The 23,715-nt window shown below is 40.3% G+C and overlaps 1 protein-coding gene across 7 annotated transcripts in view; it reads left to right on the top strand.

The window, feature by feature from the left end:
• The window catches only part of UTRN (utrophin), a 353,724-nt gene that overhangs the window by 273,390 nt on the left and 56,619 nt on the right, over window positions 1-23,715 (top strand). For all 7 annotated transcript variants that reach the window (XM_087939884.1, XM_087939867.1, XM_087939871.1 and 4 more), the window contains exons 59-61: window positions 387-447; window positions 19,733-19,794; window positions 22,456-22,530. In XM_087939884.1, coding sequence (XP_087796010.1) covers window positions 387-447; window positions 19,733-19,794; window positions 22,456-22,530 — 198 coding nt within the window. The remainder of the gene's footprint in view (window positions 1-386; window positions 448-19,732; window positions 19,795-22,455; window positions 22,531-23,715) is intronic.

The raw sequence follows: 23,715 nt of genomic DNA, 5'->3' as shown, positions 1-23,715 counted from the left end.
TATTTAGAAAGATGTATTTTAAAAGTTGAATCAATATATGCACTCACAAATTTGCAAGCAAAGAATCAAAAAAGGAAAAGGAAAACTCCCAAGTCAAAGGGTAGGCGATCACTGGGCCTGTTTATTAAGTGGACTGGATTGGACCAAGTTATCTTCCAAATAAGTGGTTTTTCATCATCAATTGTTTTAAATTGGTCATTTGAAATGAGTACTGTTGATTTTGAGGATAAATGCTTAAAAAATTGTTCAGGAGTGTTTACTTACAGAGTCTGAAATATTTCTTCTTATTTCTATATTCAGCATCTTTATACAAGTATGCCTGTTGTAAATTATAAAATTATTGATTTCTTGATTCATTTACTTCCAATTTTTTATTATTTTTATAGCCTCTGTACAACTACCATGGCAGAGATCGGTGTCTCATAACAGTGTTCCATACTACATTAAGTAAGTTGGTATCTGTTCTTGCAGTAATTATATTAGAATAAAATGCATGGAATTTTTAAAAGCATCATTGATTTTCAGAGGTCCTTCCTTGAGAGGTCATGTAATTACACAAGACAGGAATGCTTTGGTTGGAGGTATCTATCCATCTAAATAAAAGAAATGGAGTAGAGTTGCACTCCTCCAAAAAATATCTATCTAGACTCATTGCTATCTGTGGAAACAAAGGGTTGCAAGCAGTAACCAAGAAGACCTCTTGTTATCTTTGGTTTGGAAAGTTCTGAGACTGAACCCATTTACAGAAAGTTATAACCAGCCTGGGCCACTATACAAGTGCTGCAGCTGATGTTACTCCTGAAACATTTAGTTTACATGAAATGTAGCCACTTGTTGTGGTTCGTTGACTGTCAGCAGTCAAGTCAGATGAGTCAGAGGAGATAGAGGGGGAGCCTGAAGGGAGTGCCTGGGTTACCATCAGAGACAGCAGAAGGCTCTGAGGAACAGGAGGTCTCAAAGCCAGATGCAGAGCAGGGCCCACCTATTCAAGCTCAGGCCAAGGGACAGCTGTTTTGGGGCCTGAGATGAGCAAGGGGAAGGAATTGCTGGGCCCAGAAGTGCGTATGCACAGAGAGGTGCAGAGAGGAAAGCAATGCAGGACCGAGGGCCAGCTATTCAGGAAAAGAAGGTGATGTTAACAAGTCCCTTCCCGGGGCTAGAGATATAAGGAGGAGGGGTGTGGGAGGCGTGGGTGTTGAGACATCCATTCATGCTCCAGAAGAGTTCCCTCCAGTGGATTCCTTCCCAGGATTTCCTTGCCACTAACCAGGCTGGTCAGGACTCTTTGTGTTGGAATTGAAATGCTAATTGAGACTCCCTGCAGGGAACTCACAGACCTGGCTTGAGGTCACACACCTCTCCAGGAGGTGTGACCTGGAGCTTTGTCAGTGAATGCCATGAATTCCTGCCTTTCTAAATAAAAAGGGATTTTTCCTCATGTGTGGACTGTTGATTTGGGGGCTGGGTCAGAACACCACTTGAGTATTAGTTATGTCTATATAACAAGCTAATAGTATCTATGCATACTTTGTACTAGTTAGCAATGTGTGTTCTGGACATGTGATGATGACAGTGATAATGTAGATTACTACTGTCATCATGTTTGATAGAATTTTATCAAATACCAAGTAGAACACTTATGGAATTACTCTCAAGAGATATGGGTTTTATTTCACTATGCCTGCTTCCACAATTCCCATCTCTGTCTGCTTACCTCAGCTCAAGACCCAGGTTATCCGGTTCTTAGAGGCCGTTTACAGCAGCTGCAGCTCAATGGTGGTATGCTACCGGTTCGGCCCGGTTCAGCTGAACAAGTAGTAAAAAAAAAAGCCTCCAATGATCAGCTGAGAGGATGGAACAAAGCAGACAATCAGCTGAGAGGAGAAAGAAGAGAAAGGCACAGGATCAGCTCTCCCGCCTGCCCCTCTTCTTAATCCTCTCAGCTGATTGGTGCTGCAGGCTTCTGCTGGTGTGTGGAAAGCTGTGCGCGCGTGTTAGGTGTGCATACACGTGCAACCACAAAACCGGTAATGGAATAGGTAGGATCGCGCTGCTACTGCAGCTGCTTAATGCCGGGTCTGCCCATTATGTATCTGTCTTCATCCATTACCTAATTGTGATTAGAGGGCACATTAGCAAACCCGATTGAGAAATAGGGGAGTGTCCCCTTTTTACAATGTGCCCTTCTGAGTTTTGGATAAGATTCTAGCTGCGAGTTCAAGCCCAGGGAGGCAGCATGACAGTTCTCATTTGCGAGGCTCTACAAGTGACCAGAAGTACATAAGGTACATAACCTGAGGCATTGAATGTGAGGCATTATTCTTGAAGTTTGGTACATACCTTTGTTGCATGATAGCATCCCTCTTTCATCACCAGGATGGTATTGAAGCTTCCCATACCTTACATGTTTCTATGTGCCATCTCTGGGAGTGGATGTGTAGTTCATGGCCACCCTGTCAACCCTGGACATTTTTCACATCGTTGTGGCTCCCGCTGCTAGAAGTTAAAATATTAGACTTGGATTTCTCTTGGAGCAGATGCAACAATTTGAGGGCAGAGGACTCAAAGTCTCTTTCATCAGGGATTGTCATCTTTGGAGGCCAGAGATCAACCATCTCAATCTTCCCTTTATCTTCTTGTTTGGCCTTAGGATAACTGTTAAAGCATGATTTTGAAGAGAGCTTTGGCTTGGGAATGGAATGGCTGTGACTAATGAGGTCCTTTGAGGGCTTCTTTTTGGATGCTTGATTGTTCCTGAGTGACAATGTTTTTGTATTTGGTCATGCTGTTCATTTTGATTTTTTAACCTTATTAGTGTAAGAGGGGAATATAAGTAGGCCAGAGTCCTTTTGGATTGGGACAGCATATCAGTTTAAACAACTAGTTTAAACCAATGGCTTTGAATTGTCGGCTTTAATGGTACTTGCTGATGGTAGGCAGTATAAAACAGTATTTCATTGTTGTTGTTTTTTTAAATATAGTTTATTAATTTTTACAATTAAAACCAGTCACAATACATACACAAATAAGCAAAAGAAAGAAGGAAAGAAAAGAAAGAAAAGAGAAGAGGAAGAGAGGGAAAGAATTTTAAGAAAAGAAAGAAAGAAAGAGGTTACAGGATTAAAAGTATTCTTATTTTAACAGTTTGCAAGATCTTCTTTTGTTTTCATCACCTTAACTTGTGTCATATAACCACACCTGTTTTTAACTTATATCGCTACCTCGTTGTTATGTATTGATACTTTTCTTTTATGCCTTATAATATATTATTTATCTTTGGTCAATCCAATTATACCAACAATTCCAGCTGTCATAGTATAGTGAAGTGTCTTTGTTTTTTAACGCCAAAGTCAATTTATCCATTTCTGCGCATTTTGAGATTTTTCAATAATCATTTCTTCTGATGGAATTTGGTGTTGTTTCCAATGTTGAGCGAAGGCTAATCTGGCCGCTGTTAAAATGTGTATTGTTATGTATTTGGTTTTTTTGGAAATTTGCTTATCAAAAATCCCTAGTAGGAAGGACTCTGGTTTGTATTCGATCTGCTCTTTGGTGATTTCTTCCAACCAAGTTTTGATTTTCTTCCAATACTTTTGGGTTTCTGCACAGGACCACCACATATGGAAAAAGGTTCCTTCTTTTTTCCTACACTTCCAGCAATGCGGACTCATGTTGGGGTGCATCTTCGCTAACCTCGAAGGGGGAGATGCCATCTATAAAACATTTTATAAAGATTTTCCTTGTATGCTGCCGATTTGGTAATCTTATTGTTTCTGCCCCAAACTTTCTCCCATTCCGCTAATGTGATGCTCGCCCACGTTCTTACTCCAAGCAATCATATTTCCTTTACGATTTCTTCTTCTAGTTCTGTTTCTAATAAGTAGTTATAAAATTTTGTTATGTTTTTTTTATTTGATCCTAATAAAATTTTATCTAACTGTTGCAGTTTGTTATTAATTCCGAATTCTTTTTTGTCTTGTTTATATCTGCTTTGAATCTGAAGATAAACCCATTGATCAATTTTATGTCAAAACAGTATTTCATTGTTAACTGGCTGATTGAAAATTTTCATATTTAATGTGATTGAATGAATATTTGACGTTGAATTGTTTTTGTTTCCTTGCTTGCTAGTTGGCTTGATTTTTATTCTCTCTACCTAAATGAGTTCTCCAGCCAGCTAAGATGTAGTAAGTGATTACTATATAATGCTGTTTGCTATCATGGGGGACTATAATTGTGGCTAAAGATTTTTTAAAAGTAGAAATATTGCCATAATTAGTTTCAGTAATTGAATTTGTCTACCAGCTTTGTTCAGCTTTATTTTCTAATCAACACTGGTAGTTTCAGTGAATAGAACAACAGTTCTGCAGGGGTCTATATCCTGTCTGATGGTATCAGAAATTCTATTAAGTTAATGACACTGCTTTTACATTAAATTAAGAAGGTGTTTAAGAAACCTCAGGAAACAATAACTGAAGTTAAATTTCTAGGTTAAAGAGAAGGTTTTATTACTTTTAAACTTTGTGTTCAACACAATGTGAGTTCCGTATTTTTTTGTCAGAAAGTGATTTGGAACTGAGTTTTGGCAGCCTATTTTAAGAGAAAGTAGGAAGAGATCCAGTTCTAAAGACATCTCAGTATTGCTTTCTCCCTTGCTTAGTTTATTACCTTGCGTGTTCAAAAATAGTCAACCATCCACTGAATAAGATTTTAATTCCTGTCAATAGATTGAATTTTTCTGACATCCCAGAAGCTGGACTACAAACAACCTTGTTCAGCACTCAACCAAACATCCCAAGTTGTCATTCTGGCCAAACCAATAAATGCCAGACAATTTATCCCAGAAGCACAATACAGTACAGACAGAATTGTATTTGAACTGGGAAAAGAAAAAAGAAAAAAGGCAGGCATTCTATCAAAGCACAAGATTCATTTTCTCCTTAGCTGATCAATTAAAGCCCCATATAAACTCCCAAGGCCTCTAAATCAAGAGAGGCTTTTCCATTTCAAGATTGAACAGGATTTACTCTTAACTCAGGCATCTTTAATTATGACCCTGGGCTTACTCTGTTGAATGGATTGGTAGAGTCCAATGAATGCCATTGATTAAATTGAAGAATTCCTAAATGGCAGATTAACTAAGATCGTGGATTTAGCTATTTCAATTTTTCCGGTTATAACAGACTAAGATGCTTTCAAAAAAGTATAAAATAGATGCTCCACAATTTTTAACTGTGTACATTTTTGAGAGTGTAAGAAATATTATTGTTAATGCTAGCTATGGATTAAGTGGGACATGTATCATAATTTACAGGCATTCTTCAAAAGAAATAATACTTTGCTTCTTGGCTCTTGCCTGTAACAATCCTTTATGCAAAGACAAAAGAAATCAATTTTGATGTAAGATTTACATTATTATATATTCTCAGTCTCTTGGGGCCAGTGAGACAATCAGCAGCAGGGGCAAAAAGGTCCTTTGATGGCTGCAGAGATTTATCAGCTCACAGGATAATTGGCAACAATAATGAAAAGACTTCAGTTTCCCAGTCGTTTTCCCCAAATGGAGAGATTGACAAAGGCATCCAAAGCCTTGCATCTTGAGGGTCCTCCAATTATTATCTCTATGGCCCTTGTGCTTTCTGAAGAATAGGCAACATGGAATTAATTTATTTAAACCTTTTTCATTATTTTGTTCTCAAACTCAGTTTGCTTTAAAAATGTGACCCTGATTCCATATAGTAGCCAATCTTATTTGAAGCAAGAGTTGTACCTATTAGTATCTGCCCTTTCTTACATCTTGCCTTTCGGTCATGTTTTGGCATTTCAGTTTGGATTTAGCTAGATTTTTCCTGAAAGCAAAATTTTAGATGTGAGTTCTAAGGGCAAGAGGGAATGATACCGTATGTTTTGTTTTGGTTTGTTTTGGTTTTGGCCATGTATTTCACATGCAGCCTGAAAAATAGAAGCATAATGTAGTGATTAAAAGTGTTGGCCTAGATGTTAGGATACAACTGTGCATATTGCCGGTTTGCTATATCTCAGCCTAAGCCGCTTGATTGATTGGTTTGCAGTGTATTTCTCAGTAAAAGAAGTAATATAAATGCAATAATACAATTACATAAATAAATGTGTGATATTTGGGAGAACAAATGGTAGGTATAACTCAGGATAGCTGGAGACAGTGAGGACCATTTCTTAACTGGACAGTTTGGCAAAACAAAAGAGGATTTAAAGGAATGATGATTGGAGCAAGTACGGAACTAAGAAGGACGGATAATGTCCTGTTCCTCAGCCAACACATAGAGATTAATTGTGATTCTCATATCATTTGCATTCTGAGAAATCTGTAATGGGAATGGTAAAGTGACAGACCTTTGCTGTCTGGGGTGGGATAGCACTATTAAGCTGATCAAAGTTTCTTCTATGAAATTGGATGGTAGCAAAAAAGAAATAGGGAATTCTATTCCCCACATTAGAACTGGAGGCCAGACAATAAATCTGAGTAGGAGATTTAAGACTGATAAGAGCAGCATTTATTCATCCACCATATAATTACTTTGGGGAATATACCATCACATGGCTGCTAGTTTAGAAGGAATTAAGAAGGGCTAGACACATTCCTGGAAGACAAGCCAATGGTTATTACTAGCTTTGGTTACTAGATGTATCTTCCAGGCATGCAGGGGTGGGATTCAAATTTTTTAACATCCAGTTCTGTGGGTGTGGCTTAGTTGGTAGGCGTGGCTTGATGGTCATGTGACTGGCTGGGCGTGGCCAACTCAACATCACTCGCATCAAGGCACGCTTCTCCTTGCCTGGGCTCTTGTGACTGTGGGGATGCTGCAACAGTTGTAAGTATGAAAAATGGTCATAAGTCACTTTTTTCAGTGCCATTGTAACTTTGAATGGTCACTCCACACAAGCAAAGTACCAGCAAAGGAGGGGAAAAAAAAACTCCAGAGACGTCCCTGAGACAGGAAGTCTAATCCTGCCAAGAATGTAATAAGAGTTAATGGAGAGGCAGTTTCTGTAAGCAATACCAGAATGTTTCCTTCCTGCCTTCCTTACAGGATTAGGCCAGTAATTTCTTCTAACAACCGGTTTCCCGAACTTAGAAAGTTAACAACCGGTTCTAGCGAACAGGTGCGAACCTGTAGAATCCCACCCCTGCAGGCATGGAATAGTCCATCTCTACATATGGGACAACAATGTGAAAGAAGAGCTACCTTGAGCTCCTATTTGTAGTTTTCCTAGATGCTTCTGCTAATGTGTTAGATGTGCTAAATGGATAGGCTTAGGTCTGATCCAACTGGAATATTCTCATGTTTTCATTCCTAAATTTGGAGTTAGGAATTTTAACCATGTCAACAATGTTTGCAGTAGCCAGCTTATATATGCCCAAAAGAGTAGATGGAGAATAGAACAGCCAATAAAATGTAACCCTTCAAGTGTACTACTGCAAATCCTTCTGACATCAATGAGACCTATTTCCAGGGAAGCCTATATAAAATCATATAATTTAGAAAGCAGAGAATTGATTTGAGGCAACAAAACCTGTTGAAATCTTGCTTACTTCTGGCAGCAAGTGTTGTAAAAGTAGAAGGTTATTATTGACTAAACCTAATGGGCTGAACTTTTTTTCAGTATAGGCAAAACTGCGTGCAGGATGAACTAAAAGTTGCATCTAAAAATATAGAAAAGTTTTACACAGCAGTGTAAATTCCTTCTTAAGTTGCTGTTGTCACATACCACTCACACCTGCTGTACTTTTTTGTCCCATTATCTCAACTCCCATCCCCTACATAGCCAATCAAGCAAGTTCTATGGAAAAGTTTCTTCACTCATCTGCAGTCTCTTTTCCAATGAAAATTAGAAATTTGTTATGAAGTGCAAGATTTACATAATCCATGTATAGTTGTGGATAAATTACGTCGGGCTGAAAATTGGCAATATATTTATAACTTTTCCCAGGTTTTACATTCTAGCACCATTCACCTGCCCTGATAATCAGAATTATCCAGTTGAGTTTGTATGAGATAGCAATTAGGAAGTGCAGTTAATAACCTGATGATCAGAGAATTATAGTATGCAGTCAATAGTTTACTACCAAGAGAATGCTTTCAGTACAGGTAGTCCTCAACTTATAACCAGTGACTATTTAAAATTTCAACAGACTTCCCTAGTGTTGTAGTTGAGCAATGAGAGGCTAGACCAGGGCTTGGATGCAACAAGACTTTATTGGAACAATAAAGGACTGAACGTGTTAGCCCTGCCTGGAGCAGGCTTCCAGCGATCAGCGGCTGGCCGGACCCTGCAGCTGGCTTTTATAGCCGGCTGTCAAGGGAGGCCAGCCAATGAGGGGCAGCAAACGCCCCCGCAGCATGAACGGACCTGGGTGGGGACTTTGGCAAGTTCCAGGGACATAACACCCCTTCCCCCCAGATGCGAACACGCATAGTCATTTAAATAAGCGGGCGGTCTGTGCTGGCGCCCCGAGCGTCATAACTCCAGTGAGTTACCAAGTGTCTCAGAGTCCAAGGAACCCGGTAGGGTTGGTGATGGGGTGCAGCCTCGCTCTGGGGTTTGCACTGGCACCGGTGTTGCGCTTCTGGTTGGCGATGTTGTGGTCCCGTCTACTGGTGCCGGTGGTGGACCCATCGGGCAGTCCCGGTCTACTGCCAACTCTCCTGGTCCGGGTGTAGGTGGCGCGGTGGCCTCGGCATGGTCTCCGATGGGAGCTTGGTGTGGCACCTGGGGGTCGACCTGAGCCCACGATCCGACACTGGCAAAGGTACCCTGTCGCTTCCTTAGCTGATCCAGGTGTCTTCTCCAGATGCGGCCGTCTTCCAGCTGGACTCGGTACGACCGGGGGCCGGTGATGGCTACTATCACTCCTGGAATCCACAGCGGGTCTCCGGCATAGTTCCTCGCAAATACATGTTCCTGCAAGACAAAATCTCTGACCCCCGTCATTGAAGCGAGAGGGGTGTCAGGACAATAGTGAGGGTGGAGCCTATCCAACACAGTTCTTAGGCGCCTACCCATTAGAAGTTCTGCAGGGGATTTGTTGGTGACCATGCAAGGGGTCGAGTGTTGGCTCAGCAAGAAACGGGAGAGCCTGTGATGCCAATCTTCTTTGCTGAATCTGGCTAATGCTTCTTTTGTGGATCTAACGGCTCGTTCTGCCAATCCATTGCTGGCAGGATGGAAGGGAGCCGTGAAGATATGTCGGATGCCAAGATTTGTGGCAAAACGGCTAAATTCTGTTGAGGCGAACTGGGGGCCGTTATCTGAAAAAATGGTGTCTGGTAACCCGTGTGTTACGAATAAGCGAGTTAGAGCCTTGGTAACTGCTAGCGTGGTGGTTGCGGATAGTTGGGCCACATCGATCCATTTTGAGTATGAATCTACGACCACCAAGAAGGTCTTGCCGTGTATTGGACCCGCTAAGTCAATGTGTAGCCTTGACCAAGGTGCGTTGGCGCTCTCCCACTTTGTGGGGGTGGTGACTGGAGGGGATGGTCTGGATTCCTGGCAGGGTTGGCATGAGCTTACCCACTTGACGATGTCGTCGTCCAGGCCAGGCCACCAGACGTAGCTTCGTGCCAACGCCTTCATCCGGACGATGCCCAGGTGACCCTCGTGCAGTGCCTCTAAGACTGGAGTGCGAAGTGAGGCCGGAATAACCACCCGGGTGCCCCACAGCAGGCAGCCCTGTATGCTAGACAGCTCCTGTTGACGGGTCTTAAAAGGTGTGAATTCGGCTGAAGGGTTTGAGCCCGGCCACCCCCTCCTCACCCAGTCCAGTACCTGGGCGATGGTTTTGTCCGTCTTGGATTTGGTGGCGATGTCGAGAGCGGTGACAGGGAGGTCGAGCTCGGCTTTAGTGGTTGGCATGGGTGCCTCATGAATTGCCTTGACCTTGGACTCTAGGGGGTGGATGCCTGAGGCGTCAATCTTATAGCCCAGAAAGTCCACCTGTCTAGTGGCAATGGCACATTTTTCCTTACTTAATTTGAGGCCATGCTGTCTGAACCTGTCTAACACTGCTCTGACTTTCTGGAAGAGTTGGGGTCTGTCCCTGGCAGAGACCAATATGTCGTCGAAGTATGGTACTACGCCAGGGAGGCCCTGTAGTATACGCTCCATGAGGGATTGGAAAATGCCCGGGGCAACACTTACGCCAAACTGGAGACGCTTGCATCAGAAGGCACCCCTGTGGGTCACAATGGTCTGCAGTTCGGCCGTTTGGTTGTCAACGGGGAACTGCTGATACGCTTGTGACATGTCCAATTTGGCAAAAATGTTGCCAGGTTCAAAGGTATGCAGTAAATGTTGAATGACCGGGACAGGGTACGCGCTAACTTGTAGAAAGCGGTTGATTGTTGTTTTGTAATCAGAACAAATTCTCAGACTGCCATCCTTTTTGAGGGGTGTGACAATTGGCGTCTCCCATTTGGCGAAGTCTGTCGGCTCGATGACCCCTTGCTTTAATAATTTATCGAGCTCTGCGTCCAGTTTAGGCCGAATGGCGAATGGGACTCTACGCGGTTTCAGCCGGACTGGAACCGCTTGGGGGTCAACTGCAAATGAGATGGGGGTCCCCTTATAGCACCCCAACTCATTGCTGAATACGTCTGAGTAGTCAGTGAATAAGGAGTCAGTGTCGGAAGCTGAGACAGCATGGACTCCTGTTAACCCTAGGCCAAGGTAGGGGAACCAATCAAGCCCCAGAAGACTGGGGAGGTTGCCGTTAACTACCACTAGAGACAGGTGGCCTTTAAAAGCTTTAAAATTAACAAGGAACTTGCCTTTGCCGAGCACTGGAATGTCTTTTCCCTGGTAATCCCTCAAGGAGATCTGGCACTTCTGGAGCTGGTTTCTGGATAGTCTGGGCTGGATTTGCTTGAGGGTGCTCCAAGAGATGATTGAGAGCGCTGACCCCGTGTCAACCTCCATACGACAAGGTTTACCTTCTAATAGAACGGAAAGTGTTATTTTACTAATAGACTGACAGGTGTGGTTAGCATGGTAGCAAGTGTGACAATTGAGTACTTGCCTTTGAGACCCAGAATGGGAAAAGGAAGGAACCTTTTGAGCTGAGTTGTGCGCGGCCTGGCAGACTCTAGCGATGTGGCCTTTTTTTGGCACTGGTTACAGATGGCACCCTTGAATTTGCACGTGGCTCTCGAGTGAGGTCCTCCACAGGATAGGCATAGGATGATGTGTTTGGGTGCGCTGTTAGTTTCTAGCCTGGTTCCTGCCGGTGGTTGTTTGGCATGGGTGAGGCGGTGGATGTCTGTTTGCTCGTTAGGGTCGTCTTCGTTGACTACCTCTTCTGAATGAACGGTGGCGTAGCTTTGTTTGGGAACGGGGCCTTGAATTTCAGTGGCGGACTGGGTTGCCAGCTCTGCTGCCAAGGCTTCCTTGACGGCCTGGGATAGGTTGAGGTCCTTCTTGGCGAGTAGTCGCCTCTGGAGGTGAAGGTCTTTGACCCTGCAGACGAGCTGGTCGAGAAGCATGTCATCAAGATAGTTCCCGAACCCGCAGTGGAGGGCTGCAGTCCTCAAGGCGGCCATATACTGATTGACGGTTTCCTTTTCTGCTTGCTTCCTCATCCGGAAGGTGAAACGCCTCGCGATTTGTGAGGGCCTGGGGGAGTAATGGTTGGTGAGAATTTCTAGCAACTCTGGCCAGGGGACATTTTTTAACTCACGTGGAGCGACAAGTGCTGTGGCCGTATCAAAAACTATGGCTCCGCAATAGCTGAGGAAGAATGACTTTTTTCTGTGCTCCCCAGCGTCAGCCAGACCGATAGCGTCGATGTAGTGGTTAAAACGATTCTTGTATGACTCCCATTTTTCTTCTTCCGGTTTGAATGGTGGGAAGGCTGGGTTGGAGTTCATGATGAGGACTCCTGTGTGATATGCTGTTGAGAAATCTCTCTGGGACACAAATGGCACTTGTGCTCTTGTTTGTCTAGTGACTTCAGCTCTGGAGAGGCTTCATAGACCTCTCTGCTCTCTCTCTGGGCTACAATTGGGCTTAGCTGCAACGACTGTTGGCAGCGTTTTGAAATTCGCGCTCCTGGAGAGCGTAGGCGGTGCTGGCTTGCCGCCTCTGATAGCGCTTTGAAAATCGCGCCTGCGTGAGTGTCAGTAGCTCGGAATAACAGCACCGCGCTGTATTCCGGCTAGAAATCCAAACGACAGCCGTTTGAATTTCGCGCTCTTTTTGTGCTGAGCGGCTGCGGCTCGCAGCGCTTCACTTTCCTCTGTAGCTTGCTAACAAGCGGCTACAGACGCTATTACTTTCGCTCTTGCTGACCGAGCTCTCCGGCGGCGCGGCTGCGGCTCAGCGGTTATTTTAGTGATTTCAGCTGTTGCGAATTGCCTCTGGTAGCCATCCCATCCTCGTCGCCAGTGTTGTAGTTGAGCAATGAGAGGCTAGACCAGGGCTTGGATGCAACAAGACTTTATTGGAACAATAAAGGACTGAACGTGTTAGCCCTGCCTGGAGCAGGCTTCCAGCGATCAGCGGCTGGCCGGACCCTGCAGCTGGCTTTTATAGCCGGCTGTCGAGGGAGGCCAGCCAATGAGGGGCAGCAAACGCCCCCGCAGCATGAACGGACCTGGGTGGGGACTTTGGCAAGTTCCAGGGACATAACACCTAGGGCTGCTTAGACCCAGATGTGAAGTTCTGATGCCCCCTTCTTCTGCAGTCATGTGATCACATTTGGATGCTTGACAATCAGTCTGCATTTATGGTCATTTGCAGCATTCCATGGTCATGTGACCACAATTTATCATGTTTTTGTTAGAAATTGGCATTTACTTCTGGCTCCTGGCAAAAACCAACCATTGCAGATAATGGGTTCACTTAATAACCAGGGGATTTGCTTAATAATTTTGCTGTTTGCTTTATGATTGCTGCAAAAAAGATCAGAAAATTGGATGGTCTGCTTAACGACCAGCATAAGTTATCACCATAATTACAGGCTCAATTTCAGTCGTGAGGATTACCTGTATTCATTTTCAATGAACTGCATTTCTGAAGATCACTCAGAGGATCTGATTTTCAAAGACAAGGATTCCTGAACTCGCAATAGCTAATGCAGATCTGTGCAGAAGACCAGATTAGTGAAGTCAAGATGGATCAGTATCAACTGTTAAATTTGCATTGAAAGATAACGCCAGTTTGGACGCACTAAGCAATTCTAAAAATCCATGGTTCTGTACAACTGATCAAAGGTTACAACAGTTGTCAGGGCTTTGTAGTTGATGGGGGAAAGCTGTAGTGCATTGCATGTAATTATAGAATGGAAGAGATGAAGGATCTTACAGACTGTCTAGTCCACAGGTGTCAAACTCGCTGTGTCATGGTGCCATCATGTAATGTTTCGTGACATTTTTCTCATCCGCAGAGCTGGGGTGGGCGTGACACATCCGGCCTGAGGGCTGCCAGTTTGACACACCTGCAATGATGTAGAGTTGATTTTTTGACAAGGTTCTGTCTCTTGAACATCTTATCTGAATCTTGAGGCTATCTAAGTTTTTATAATTTATTCTGGGTCCATAACATGGATTTTTCTGGCCACCTTTTCAATTCTGTGCACAGAACCAGGACAATGGAGTTCAGCTTCTGCCAAATACTTCAGATACAAGGAAAGGGAACGGTCCTTTTGAAAGCATATGTAATCATATGCCTTTACTTGATTCAGTTCAGAGTTGTTGCTTTTCCCCCTCCCCCATTTTTAATCTCTTTCTCCTGTTCAGTGATAATCGTTTTTATGCTTTTGTCATTTATGTGCTCCATTTATTGACCAGACATCAAGGAGATCAAAGAGACAGAGGCTAGTTTTTCAACTGTCAAATTTGGATGCTTTTAAGGAAGGTCGAAAATGAGTTGATGAAAAATAGACCCATGGGGTCCAGCATAATAAGCAGAAATAAAAACACTGTGTTTATACAGCCAGAAAACAATCAACCGATTTACTGCTATTTTTAACAGACATGATCAGTTTAGATAAATGCTTATCAGAATAAGAAACTGATGTCTCTAAGCCAATTCTATATTAAATGAATGTTGTATATTCATGGTAAACATATCTGGATTACAGAAAAACTTATTACAGTTTTATTTTTAAATTTATTATGTAAAAGCCATGTAAAATATATAAACCAAAAAGTATAAGTGTATATTATAACATAAAAAATATTTAAAAAGTGGGAATCTAAAAGAAAACATGGGATTATTAAAAAGATAAAGGGGAATATTAGAGGGGGGGTACCCTATTATGGCATATGAGTAACTACTGAGTCTAATTTGTAATATTGAGTCCCAAACATGAGCCTCAAATCTTCATCACACAGATTTTAGGGTAGACAGAACTGGCATTGCTATAGGTTGTAGCAAGGTTGGTATTCAGAAACTGCAGGGAATGTCCCATGCACCCTGGATATTTTTGACATAATTATACAATAAGACTATTGCAACTGTTTATGGTACAGCACTGGAGAAGTATATAGCAATAGCACTTAGAATTATATATTGCTTCACAGTTCTTTACAGCCCTCCCTAAGTGGTTTATAGAGTCAACATATTGCCTCCAACAGTCTGGGTCCTCATTTTACCGACTTCGGAAGGATGGAAGACTGAGTCAACCTTGAGCCAGTCAGGATCAAATCCTTGGCAGTGAACTGAATTTGCCTGCAATACTGCATTCTAACCACTGTGCCACCACAGTTCATATGCTTTGTTGTTTCTATGTGTCCTGAGATGTAGGGGCATAGCTGCTCCAGATAGGGAATCTTCCTTTATGGACCCTCAAAAATGGCTGAAGTGAAGGTATGATAGCATGCTTAAGAGCTTTCATTTTGGATGATTATGCAATGAGGGAGGCAGCGTACCTGATGAATTTGCTGACAAAGTTCAGGTTCATAGTTAGGGCAGACAGATACTCTATCTTTTATGCATTGTTCGATGCTTTCCCCTATCATAACCCATGCTAAGTAGAATTCTTCAGGAGCGGCCTAAAAATGACATTGTAGTAGCTATTCTATCTTTCCAAACAAATACAAATTCGTTGCCCATACTTAGGGGCAAGGCCATGGATTTATGTTTCAGGAAGACAAATCCCAGATGAATGCTGGGAAAAATTTCCTAACAGTAAGATTCATTAAGCAATAAACCAATTAATTAACCATGAAGCCTTGCAGCTTTCATGGTTTGGATGCTGGGTTGGAGTTTAGCAAGATCATGTTTGAGACCTACTGTGGAGTGGAGTGAGCTCCTGTCCTTTGGTCCTGCTCACAACTGGGCATCCTCCAGACAATGATGATGTCATTGGCTTAATCCTTTCAACCTGGAAGTGCTTTGTTGCTTCTGACATGAGTGCAATGCCGAGCTCAGAAGGATGGAAGGCTGAGTCAACCTTGAGCCAGTCAGGATCGAACCCTTGGCAGTGAACTGAATTTTCCTGCAATACTGCATTCTAACTACTGTGCCACCAAGTTTCATACCCATGGTAAACTTTCCCTTGAGTTTAAACCAGGGATCCCCAAATTTGGCAACTTTAAGATTTGTGGACTTCAACTCCCAGAATTCTCCAGCCAGCATGGGAGTTGAAGTCCACAAGTCTTAAAGTTGCCAAGTTTGGGGACACCTGGTTTAAACAAAGCCTAGACAGTCATCTGTCAGGGATGCTTTTGTTTGGATTCTTAAACTAAGTGGGGTGGTTGGACTAAGAGGTCCATTCCAAGAGTCTGTGACCTTGCAGAGATTCTATGATTCTCCATGCCCGTGCATTTCAAACATCTTAAGCCTTATTTCCAATATTTGGTAGAGTCCTTTCCTCTGAGATTTGAATTGGGTATGTTTGGGTTTAAATATTTATCCTTTAAAATATTGTGTGGATAAGGGTGTTGAGCAAAGCCTGAGTCTTTCAGTTATCTCTTTAAAATAACACACAGGGATGAAAATAATGAATGAAGAGAATGAAAGTTCATGTTGGGTGTTTTAGAAAGGGCAGGGGTGTCTCGGTGCTATGAAAAGTTATTGCAGTAGGAAGCTTGGAAAATAAATTTTTAGAGACACGAGAAGCCTGCCTTTAAAAGCCTGTTTTTATGATGTTGTAAAGCTACTAGCATTTTCCACTACAATTTTTCAAGGCTGATGAAATGCTTGATCTATATCTTAGATAAATTTTATGATGTTCCCCTTAAAATTCAGAAGAGAAATATATTTCTGTTAGTGGCAACATAAATCTAAATTTTTCCTTTCTACCTTACAGCAGTTAACACAGAAGTTTCATTTTGTAAACAGTTTTTATTACATTTTCTCTTCTGATATTCACAGAACTAGCCAAGAGCACATGTAAAGGTAGTCAACCCACTGAATAATTTTTGTTTGTTAAAATTTAACCCTGCAATCAACAAATAATATTTTGTGTGAAAGAATTGAATAAATATTACTCAGCATTAAATAGAGCATATTTCTTATTTTTTCCTCACTAGTGGCAAACAAAATAGCTTATTAGAAAAAAGACATTTAACTCTCCACTTCCTTTTGTTTATCCAGAATTTCCTATTAATCTCTCCACTGATTTATAAGCCACGGTAAATAGATTTAAAGCTACATTTTTATCAGAAATTGCTAAAAAATGAAATATAAATCTGAGATAAGATAATAGTTTTATTATCTTAAGAGTATTTGCAGGATCAGCTAGACTGGAACAGTTGCTAAGTTATCTGAGAGTTACTTGAATTGCAGCAGGAGAGGTAGAAATGGAATAAATTTCTTTTAAACAGAACTATTCATTTATTTACAGGCAAAAATTAAAATTAAAAATAATAGTCAACAAAGATATTCTGTATTCTAGTTAGGACCAGGGGTCGTATTCATCAGGTTCTGACCAGTTCTGGAGAACTGGTAGTGGAAATTTTGAGTAGTTTGGAGAACTAGCAAATACCACCTCTGACTGGAGATTTTACAGTATCCTTCTCCTGCCTTGCCCACCAAGCTACGCCCACAGAACCAGTAGTAAAAAATTTTGAATCCAAACTAGGGAAGAAAATGTATCTGCAAAATTCTGCACTGCTTATCAATGTAGGGCCGTAGCAAAGATGACACTCTTGTACTAGCAGCATACAAAGAGTCAAAAAAGGCATGCAGAGAAACATACAGCAACAGCACAAAACCTAAATTGTCACACATAGATATAAAAATTAATCTTCCTTGAGTGAGTGACTTGACATTGATTGATACAGAGATTATATTATCTTGTTACTTGGACTGCTCTTTATAGGTACATCATAATATACAATTACGTTAAGTTTAAATGTTATAAGTAATGCGTGAAAGCAGTCCTAAGCTTCCAAGGTCAGTGGCTAAAGAAATTAGAATGGCAGGGCAATAGAATTCCACTAAATGAAGGGAAGAAAACTTATGTCCTAGGAAATAAATAACAATTTCCGAGCAATTTTTCAAGCCATCAGCAGTTTAGTGCAAGAGGACATTAGGGAGACAGCTTGGGAATCAGTGAATCCACAGCCAATTTGTTTTCTTTAGACAAACTGGTCATATTAACTGAATTAGCAGCCGAGTAAAACAGCACTGGGGCCATATTACTTTATTTGGGTGGAAGTGAGCAATGAAGATGGATGTAAAGATTGGGGAGTAAATGATCGGTTAAAAGTGGAAGCAGGGATGGCTAAAAACCCTCTGGAGGATTTGCTCCCTCTGGAGGGTAGCAAAACTCTATTCTCCGGGAACTAGAAATATTTCCCAGTTCTCCATTTTGACATCAGTAAGAAATATATCACAATTTCTTTCTAACCATGGCTGAGTAGGCAGTGAAAATTTATTTTCTAATTGATTTTGGCCATCAACATTATTATTTAACTGAGTGTACATCACTTATTGAAGCAGGTTTAAAGAGGAGAATATAATGCATTACTTCATTAAATAATGCTTAATTTGTTAACATATACTCAATTTATGAACATTGTATCATATTGGATGTTTGAAAGGTTCTTTTTTTAAAGATGACTTACTGTATCTAATGAAATTAGTTTTCCAGAAATGCTGAAATAAAATAACATTCTTGTGCATGATTTGAAGGAGGTTGCACGTCATCAGGTCATTGCTGACCCCATGTTGATTTGTCCCTAACCTGGTCTTTCAGTGGCATTCATTGCCACTGAAACTGAATCCATCTACCTTGCTACTGGTCAGCCTCTTATTCTAGTTCCTTCTACCTTTCCCAGGATAACAGCCCCAGCACAAGAGCCTTCTCCAAAGAGCTCAGTCTTTACAAGATGTGATCAAAGTAGGATAATTTCAATCTGATCACTTGTGCCTTGAATAAGAGCTCTGGGTCAATTAATTTGATGATCCACTTGTTTATTTTCTTTGCTGTCCATAGCATTTCAGAAGTTTTTTCCAACAGGAAAATTCAAAAGGGTCAATACTCTTCTTATTCTGCTTCTTCAAAGCCCCAACTTTCATTTCCATAAAGTATCATAGGGACTAGCATTGCATGCACGTTTCTTTATAGATGTACACATATAACTGAATCTGAATATCTTTTCCAAAGTCTCTCTGGCTGTTGTAGCAAGTGCTAGTCTGTGGCTTATTTCTTGACTGCTTGTTCCTTTAGTGTTGATCCTGAAAGGTAGAAGCTATCCAGCTCTTCAATAGCTTCATTGATAATTCTGAGATTAACTTTTCTACCCTGTACTCATTAGTGTGTTTTTGTTAGTATTTAATTTTAGTCCTTTTTTTTTATTGTGGTGCTTCACTTTTTTACTAGGACTTGCAGATCCTTTACAGTTTTTGCTACCAGGCAAATGTCATCAACATAGTGTCATCAACCAATAACCTATTGGTATTTATTCCTATCTGTTGCTAAGCAAGAGAGTTGTTAAGTGAATTGTGCCCCATTTTACAGCCTTTTATGCCATGTTTGTTCAGCGAATTACTGCAGTTGTTAAATGAAACATGTGGTTGTTAAGTGAATCTGACTTCCTCATTGACTCTGCTTGTCAGAAGGTTGCAAAAGGTGATCACATGACCCTGGGACACTGCAACTGTCATAAATACCAGTCAGTTGCCAAGCATCCCAATTTTGATCATGTGCTACAATATTCGTAAGTGTGGAAAACAATCATAAGTTACTTTTTCAGTACTGTTATAATTTTGAATAGTTACTAAATGAATGGTTGTAAGTCAGTGACCGTCTATATTAAAAACAGTAAAAATCTGAGAAATATAGAGGCAGGATTCAAAGAACTAATCATATTCCATAAAGATATAATACAAGGGTCTTCAAACTTGACAGCTTTAAGACTTGTAGACTTCAACTCCCAGAATTACTGAGCTAACATGGTTGGAGGATGAATTCTGGGAGTTGAAGTCCACAAGTCTTAAAGCTATCAAATTTGAAGACCCCTGATATAATACATACTCTTCAGATAAGAGATTCTGCCATTATAATAAAAACTACTTGCTAAATCCCCGTGTTTCAACAGTGACTTATCAATTCATGTTGTGTAATTGATACATGATACAATACATAAGTTTAAAACTTGTTTCAGTGTAGATACATAACTGCCCAGATTCCTGAAATTTGGTCATGATACATTAACAATATAACTGTTATTTTTAGGCAGATTGTTTACTGCATTTTTGTTTCCTGGTGATTGAAAATAATATTCATGTTTTTTTCTTGCAGTCATCACACACAAACAACATCCTGGGATCATCCTAAAATGATTGAACTATTCCAATCACTATGTAAGTGCCCTTAAAACTAAAGCCTCTCCATGTGCAAAAGTGCAGTTTATGCCACATAAGCAGGATACAAGTTACCCTATAACTTTGTCATAATGTCATTCATGTTCATTCTTCTTAAAGTCAACTATGTCCAATGCCTATATTATATTCTTATACTTTTTTTCATTATACAATGTACAACAATGTTCTCCCTTATAACTGCCAGGTTCAGTTTATTGATTGTACACCTTCTAATTAAAGCAAAGGTATGTTGCAGTTTAAACCAGTAATGGGATTCAATTTTTTTTACTACCAGTTTCGTGGGCGTGGCAGAAGAAGGATACTGTAAAATCTTCAGTCAGAGGTGGTATTTGTTAGTTCTCCAAACTACTCAAAATTTCCGCTACCATTTCTCCAGAACTGGTCAGAACCTGCTGAATACTACCTCTGGTTTAAATGGAAGTTTGGTACAATTATTATATTTATTCCTCAAAAAAATGCCACAGGATCCCATGTATTTGAATATAATATATTTCAAAACATACCTGATGACACTCTAAGGAATATAATTTGGCTAGTGCTTCTTTAATAATAAATTCAAGGTGTAAGAACTGCATTATAGCAATAGCACTTAGGTTTATGTACTGCTTCACAGTGTTTTACAGTTCTCTCTAAGCAGTTTACCTGGTTAGCATATTGCCCCCAACAATCTGGCTCCTCATTTTACTGACCTTGGAAGGATGGAAGGCTGAGTCAATCTTGAGCTGGTCAGAATTGAACTCCTGGCAGTCAGCAGAATTTGCCTGCAATACTGCATTCTAACCATTGCACCACAACGGTTCTTTTATGAAAGCAGTACATGACTTTTAGCATCCAGAGTTGTGGAATGGTTAAGGTGCTGAGTTTAGCACCAGAGACACTTGGTTTCAAGTTTGCCTCAGCTGCGAGGTATATGTTTTGAAAAAGCAAAGCCAGCACACTAAAGTGAGGGACTGCAGAACTCATGTTTAAAAGTTATAAGCTATCCCAGATAGTCCGTTTTGCAAAGAGTTTTAAAATATTACAATTGCTAATTTATTGGGTACTTTAACCTATCTCATATGCACATACATAACACTCTTTCCTCCTCCTGACCTGTATCATCCCAATTGAAATCCTACATCCAGTTTAACCATTCCATGTATCTGAGGAAACGAACTATAGTTCACAAAATCGTATGTCTTTTAATAAAATCATTGTTTTGAAAAGGTGCTACTTGATTCCTTCTAAATCTCAGTCATGGATGTTCATAGGATAATTTTAGGCCCTTTATCTTCTCCTAGCCCAACCTATTTCATTTTTGTTTATAAGGGTGAAAAAGTGAAAGAAGGAACATTATATATGCCTCTTTAATTTTCTGGAAAAAAAGCTGAAAATAAATATGCTGTCAGGATTCCAGCAGTTGCCCTAATTAAATCATGAGTCTTGAGCCAAGCTTCAAAAACTACAAAGAATTTATAAGAAGCGAGCATGTTGGCATGACCTGCTTGAAGCTGATTCTGAGACACGTAATTCACTGTCACCCTTGACCCTGGTTTCCCCCCACCCCTTTGGGTGTATCATAATTCATATTCTCCAGCCGAAACACATTCATAGCTAAGAGTCATCAATCACATTCTCTAATTAGAGATTTGCATGGCAGAAATTCTGGTCACTTAGTTATAATCTTTGCAAGAGAAGAATGGAATGCACTTTTGGTTCCAAACTGCTGCACTGCTCTTTCAAATCCTACCCACGCCCCCCGCCCTTCTGTTCATGGCAACTCTAAAACAGGCATACAAATGTTTTATGAGTTGACATTGCCCTCAAGGATTTCTATTAAATGTATTATTAACACTTCTTATCTTGCTATGAATATATTGAAATTAAGACTCATGCAGTTAGAGATTGATCATGTGGCCCATTTCCATAGAATTCAATTCTAACAGGAAGTTACTTCCAGTGGGTGTTTATCAAAGTTTTGATTCTGAAGACGTGGAACTGTGAGAGTTGCTACTAAAAACCTCTGAGGATCTTATAAAAAAAATATGCCACAGAGAGGACTGGTGCAGGGCAGAATAATACTAAAAATCAAGTCTCGTGCATTTCCGAAAGGCTTAGGAATGGCCACTGGAGCATCTCTAAGGGTTTTCACTAAAAAAGAAACACTTTCATTATATTTGACTTAATTTGCATTGAATCAGATCAAGTCACTTTTACCCTGGGTCCATCTATTGCTTTGTTCTGATCAATTTTTGAAACATAATCCTTAGTATACCTGTCCATAGTTTGTTGCACATCTCTATGTTACAGCAACTAGCCTGTTTTGTATTGTAAGTTAAATTGTTTTTTCTCATCTGACTCCATTCATGTAAATGTTACTACGATGTTCAAAGTAAAACTGTCTAAAATGTTAAACAGCTGCGATTATCCTATTCTCTATCCTATTCATTTTTTCTGAACAGGAACTAACTTTAAACCTCTCATTTAATTTGTAGTGTTGCATTCCTATTTTCTTTTTTTCCTCTTAATTAATTAAAAGAATCAACTATTGATTGATGGACTGTTGATGCATTTTGTTAAAACTGACAATAAATGTTTGATGGTATTGGGCTAATACTTCCTTAGAATATATTAACTTTCTCTTCTTTGGCTTTTTTTTAGCTGATTTGAACAACGTGCGCTTTTCTGCTTATCGTACAGCCATCAAGATCCGGAGACTACAAAAAGCTTTGCGTTGTGAGTATGCCTTTCAAAATTCATTCCTCCTTTATTGTCTCAAAAATCAAAGTTATCTTGAAGAATCTGGAGATAGTTTCTTAAGCTGAAGATTTTGATATTCAAAATGGTAATACTAATCACTCCTAGCCTGAATCACTCTTCACCTAATTTGCATTACTTGTGTCACTGTTTTGGAATGACAGTGATTCATACTCTTATCACTTTGAGTTTAGATGCCTGCAAGGCACATGTCATGGACTGACTGCTTTACAAAGATTCAGAAACTGCAGATTTTCCCAAATGCAACAACCCAGCTGCTGATGGGAGTAAACTGCTTTAGGGGCCTAACAACGTCTGCTGTGGAATCCATCTATCTTCTACATTTTACTGAAGGCAAAATGCTTTAGGGCTCTTCCTCTGATGAAATTTGTTGAACTGGACTTAGAGGCAGGTCTTCTTGATAATTGCCCCTATTCCTTAAAGTATATTTCATCAGAGGTCCAAAATGGCTCCTTTTGTACTGTCATTTTGGGAGGCTTTTAAAATTATTTTATTTTGGAAAGTCTCCAGAGTTTAATGGTGTGCTTGCACGTCATTGCTGATAAGATGAGACATTAGCTTTATTCATTTGAGTTTTATATTAGTTTATGATCATTTATGTTGCCATGGCTAATTTGTTTTTATGGATGTAATCCATCCATATATCCAAAAAGGATATAAATCATTTTGAATTTCATGGTATACAAACTGTAAATTAGTAAATAAATAACAAACATGGTGCCCAGGAAATGTATGGGTGGTACAGTTCCAAGCAATTAAGATAGGTAATAGATAAATGAAAAGAAGAGAGCAAGAAAGAGCTGTCCCTGGTTCTTTTTGGAGCAAAATATATGTTATGGGATGAAAATATTGTCTACAATGTAGAGGAACAGCATGCTGTTTGCTGAAAAAAATGATTAAAACACATATAAGTACATCTTTTAATGAGTTAAATCATTTTGGATTCATGGTAGTTGGTTATACTTTTAAATAAACACATTTTTCCCTTTTAAAAAGTAATCCCTACATCTGCAGAACATAAGCTCTCAAGAGAATTACACAGAATCGGGTAACATTTGACAAATGTTAACATTATTGAAACATCCAGGTATACCTAGAAATCCACAGCTGTCTTTTTCAATCTCTCAGCTGTTTATTCCATTT

The sequence above is a fragment of the Pseudonaja textilis genome, chromosome 1, assembly GCF_049901715.1.
Source record: "Pseudonaja textilis isolate UNSWEBS1 chromosome 1, rPseTex1.2, whole genome shotgun sequence".
Taxonomy (NCBI): Eukaryota; Metazoa; Chordata; class Lepidosauria; order Squamata; family Elapidae; genus Pseudonaja; species Pseudonaja textilis.
The sequence above is the reverse complement of the archived record's forward strand: the minus strand, read 5'-3'. Positions and strand labels throughout refer to the sequence as shown.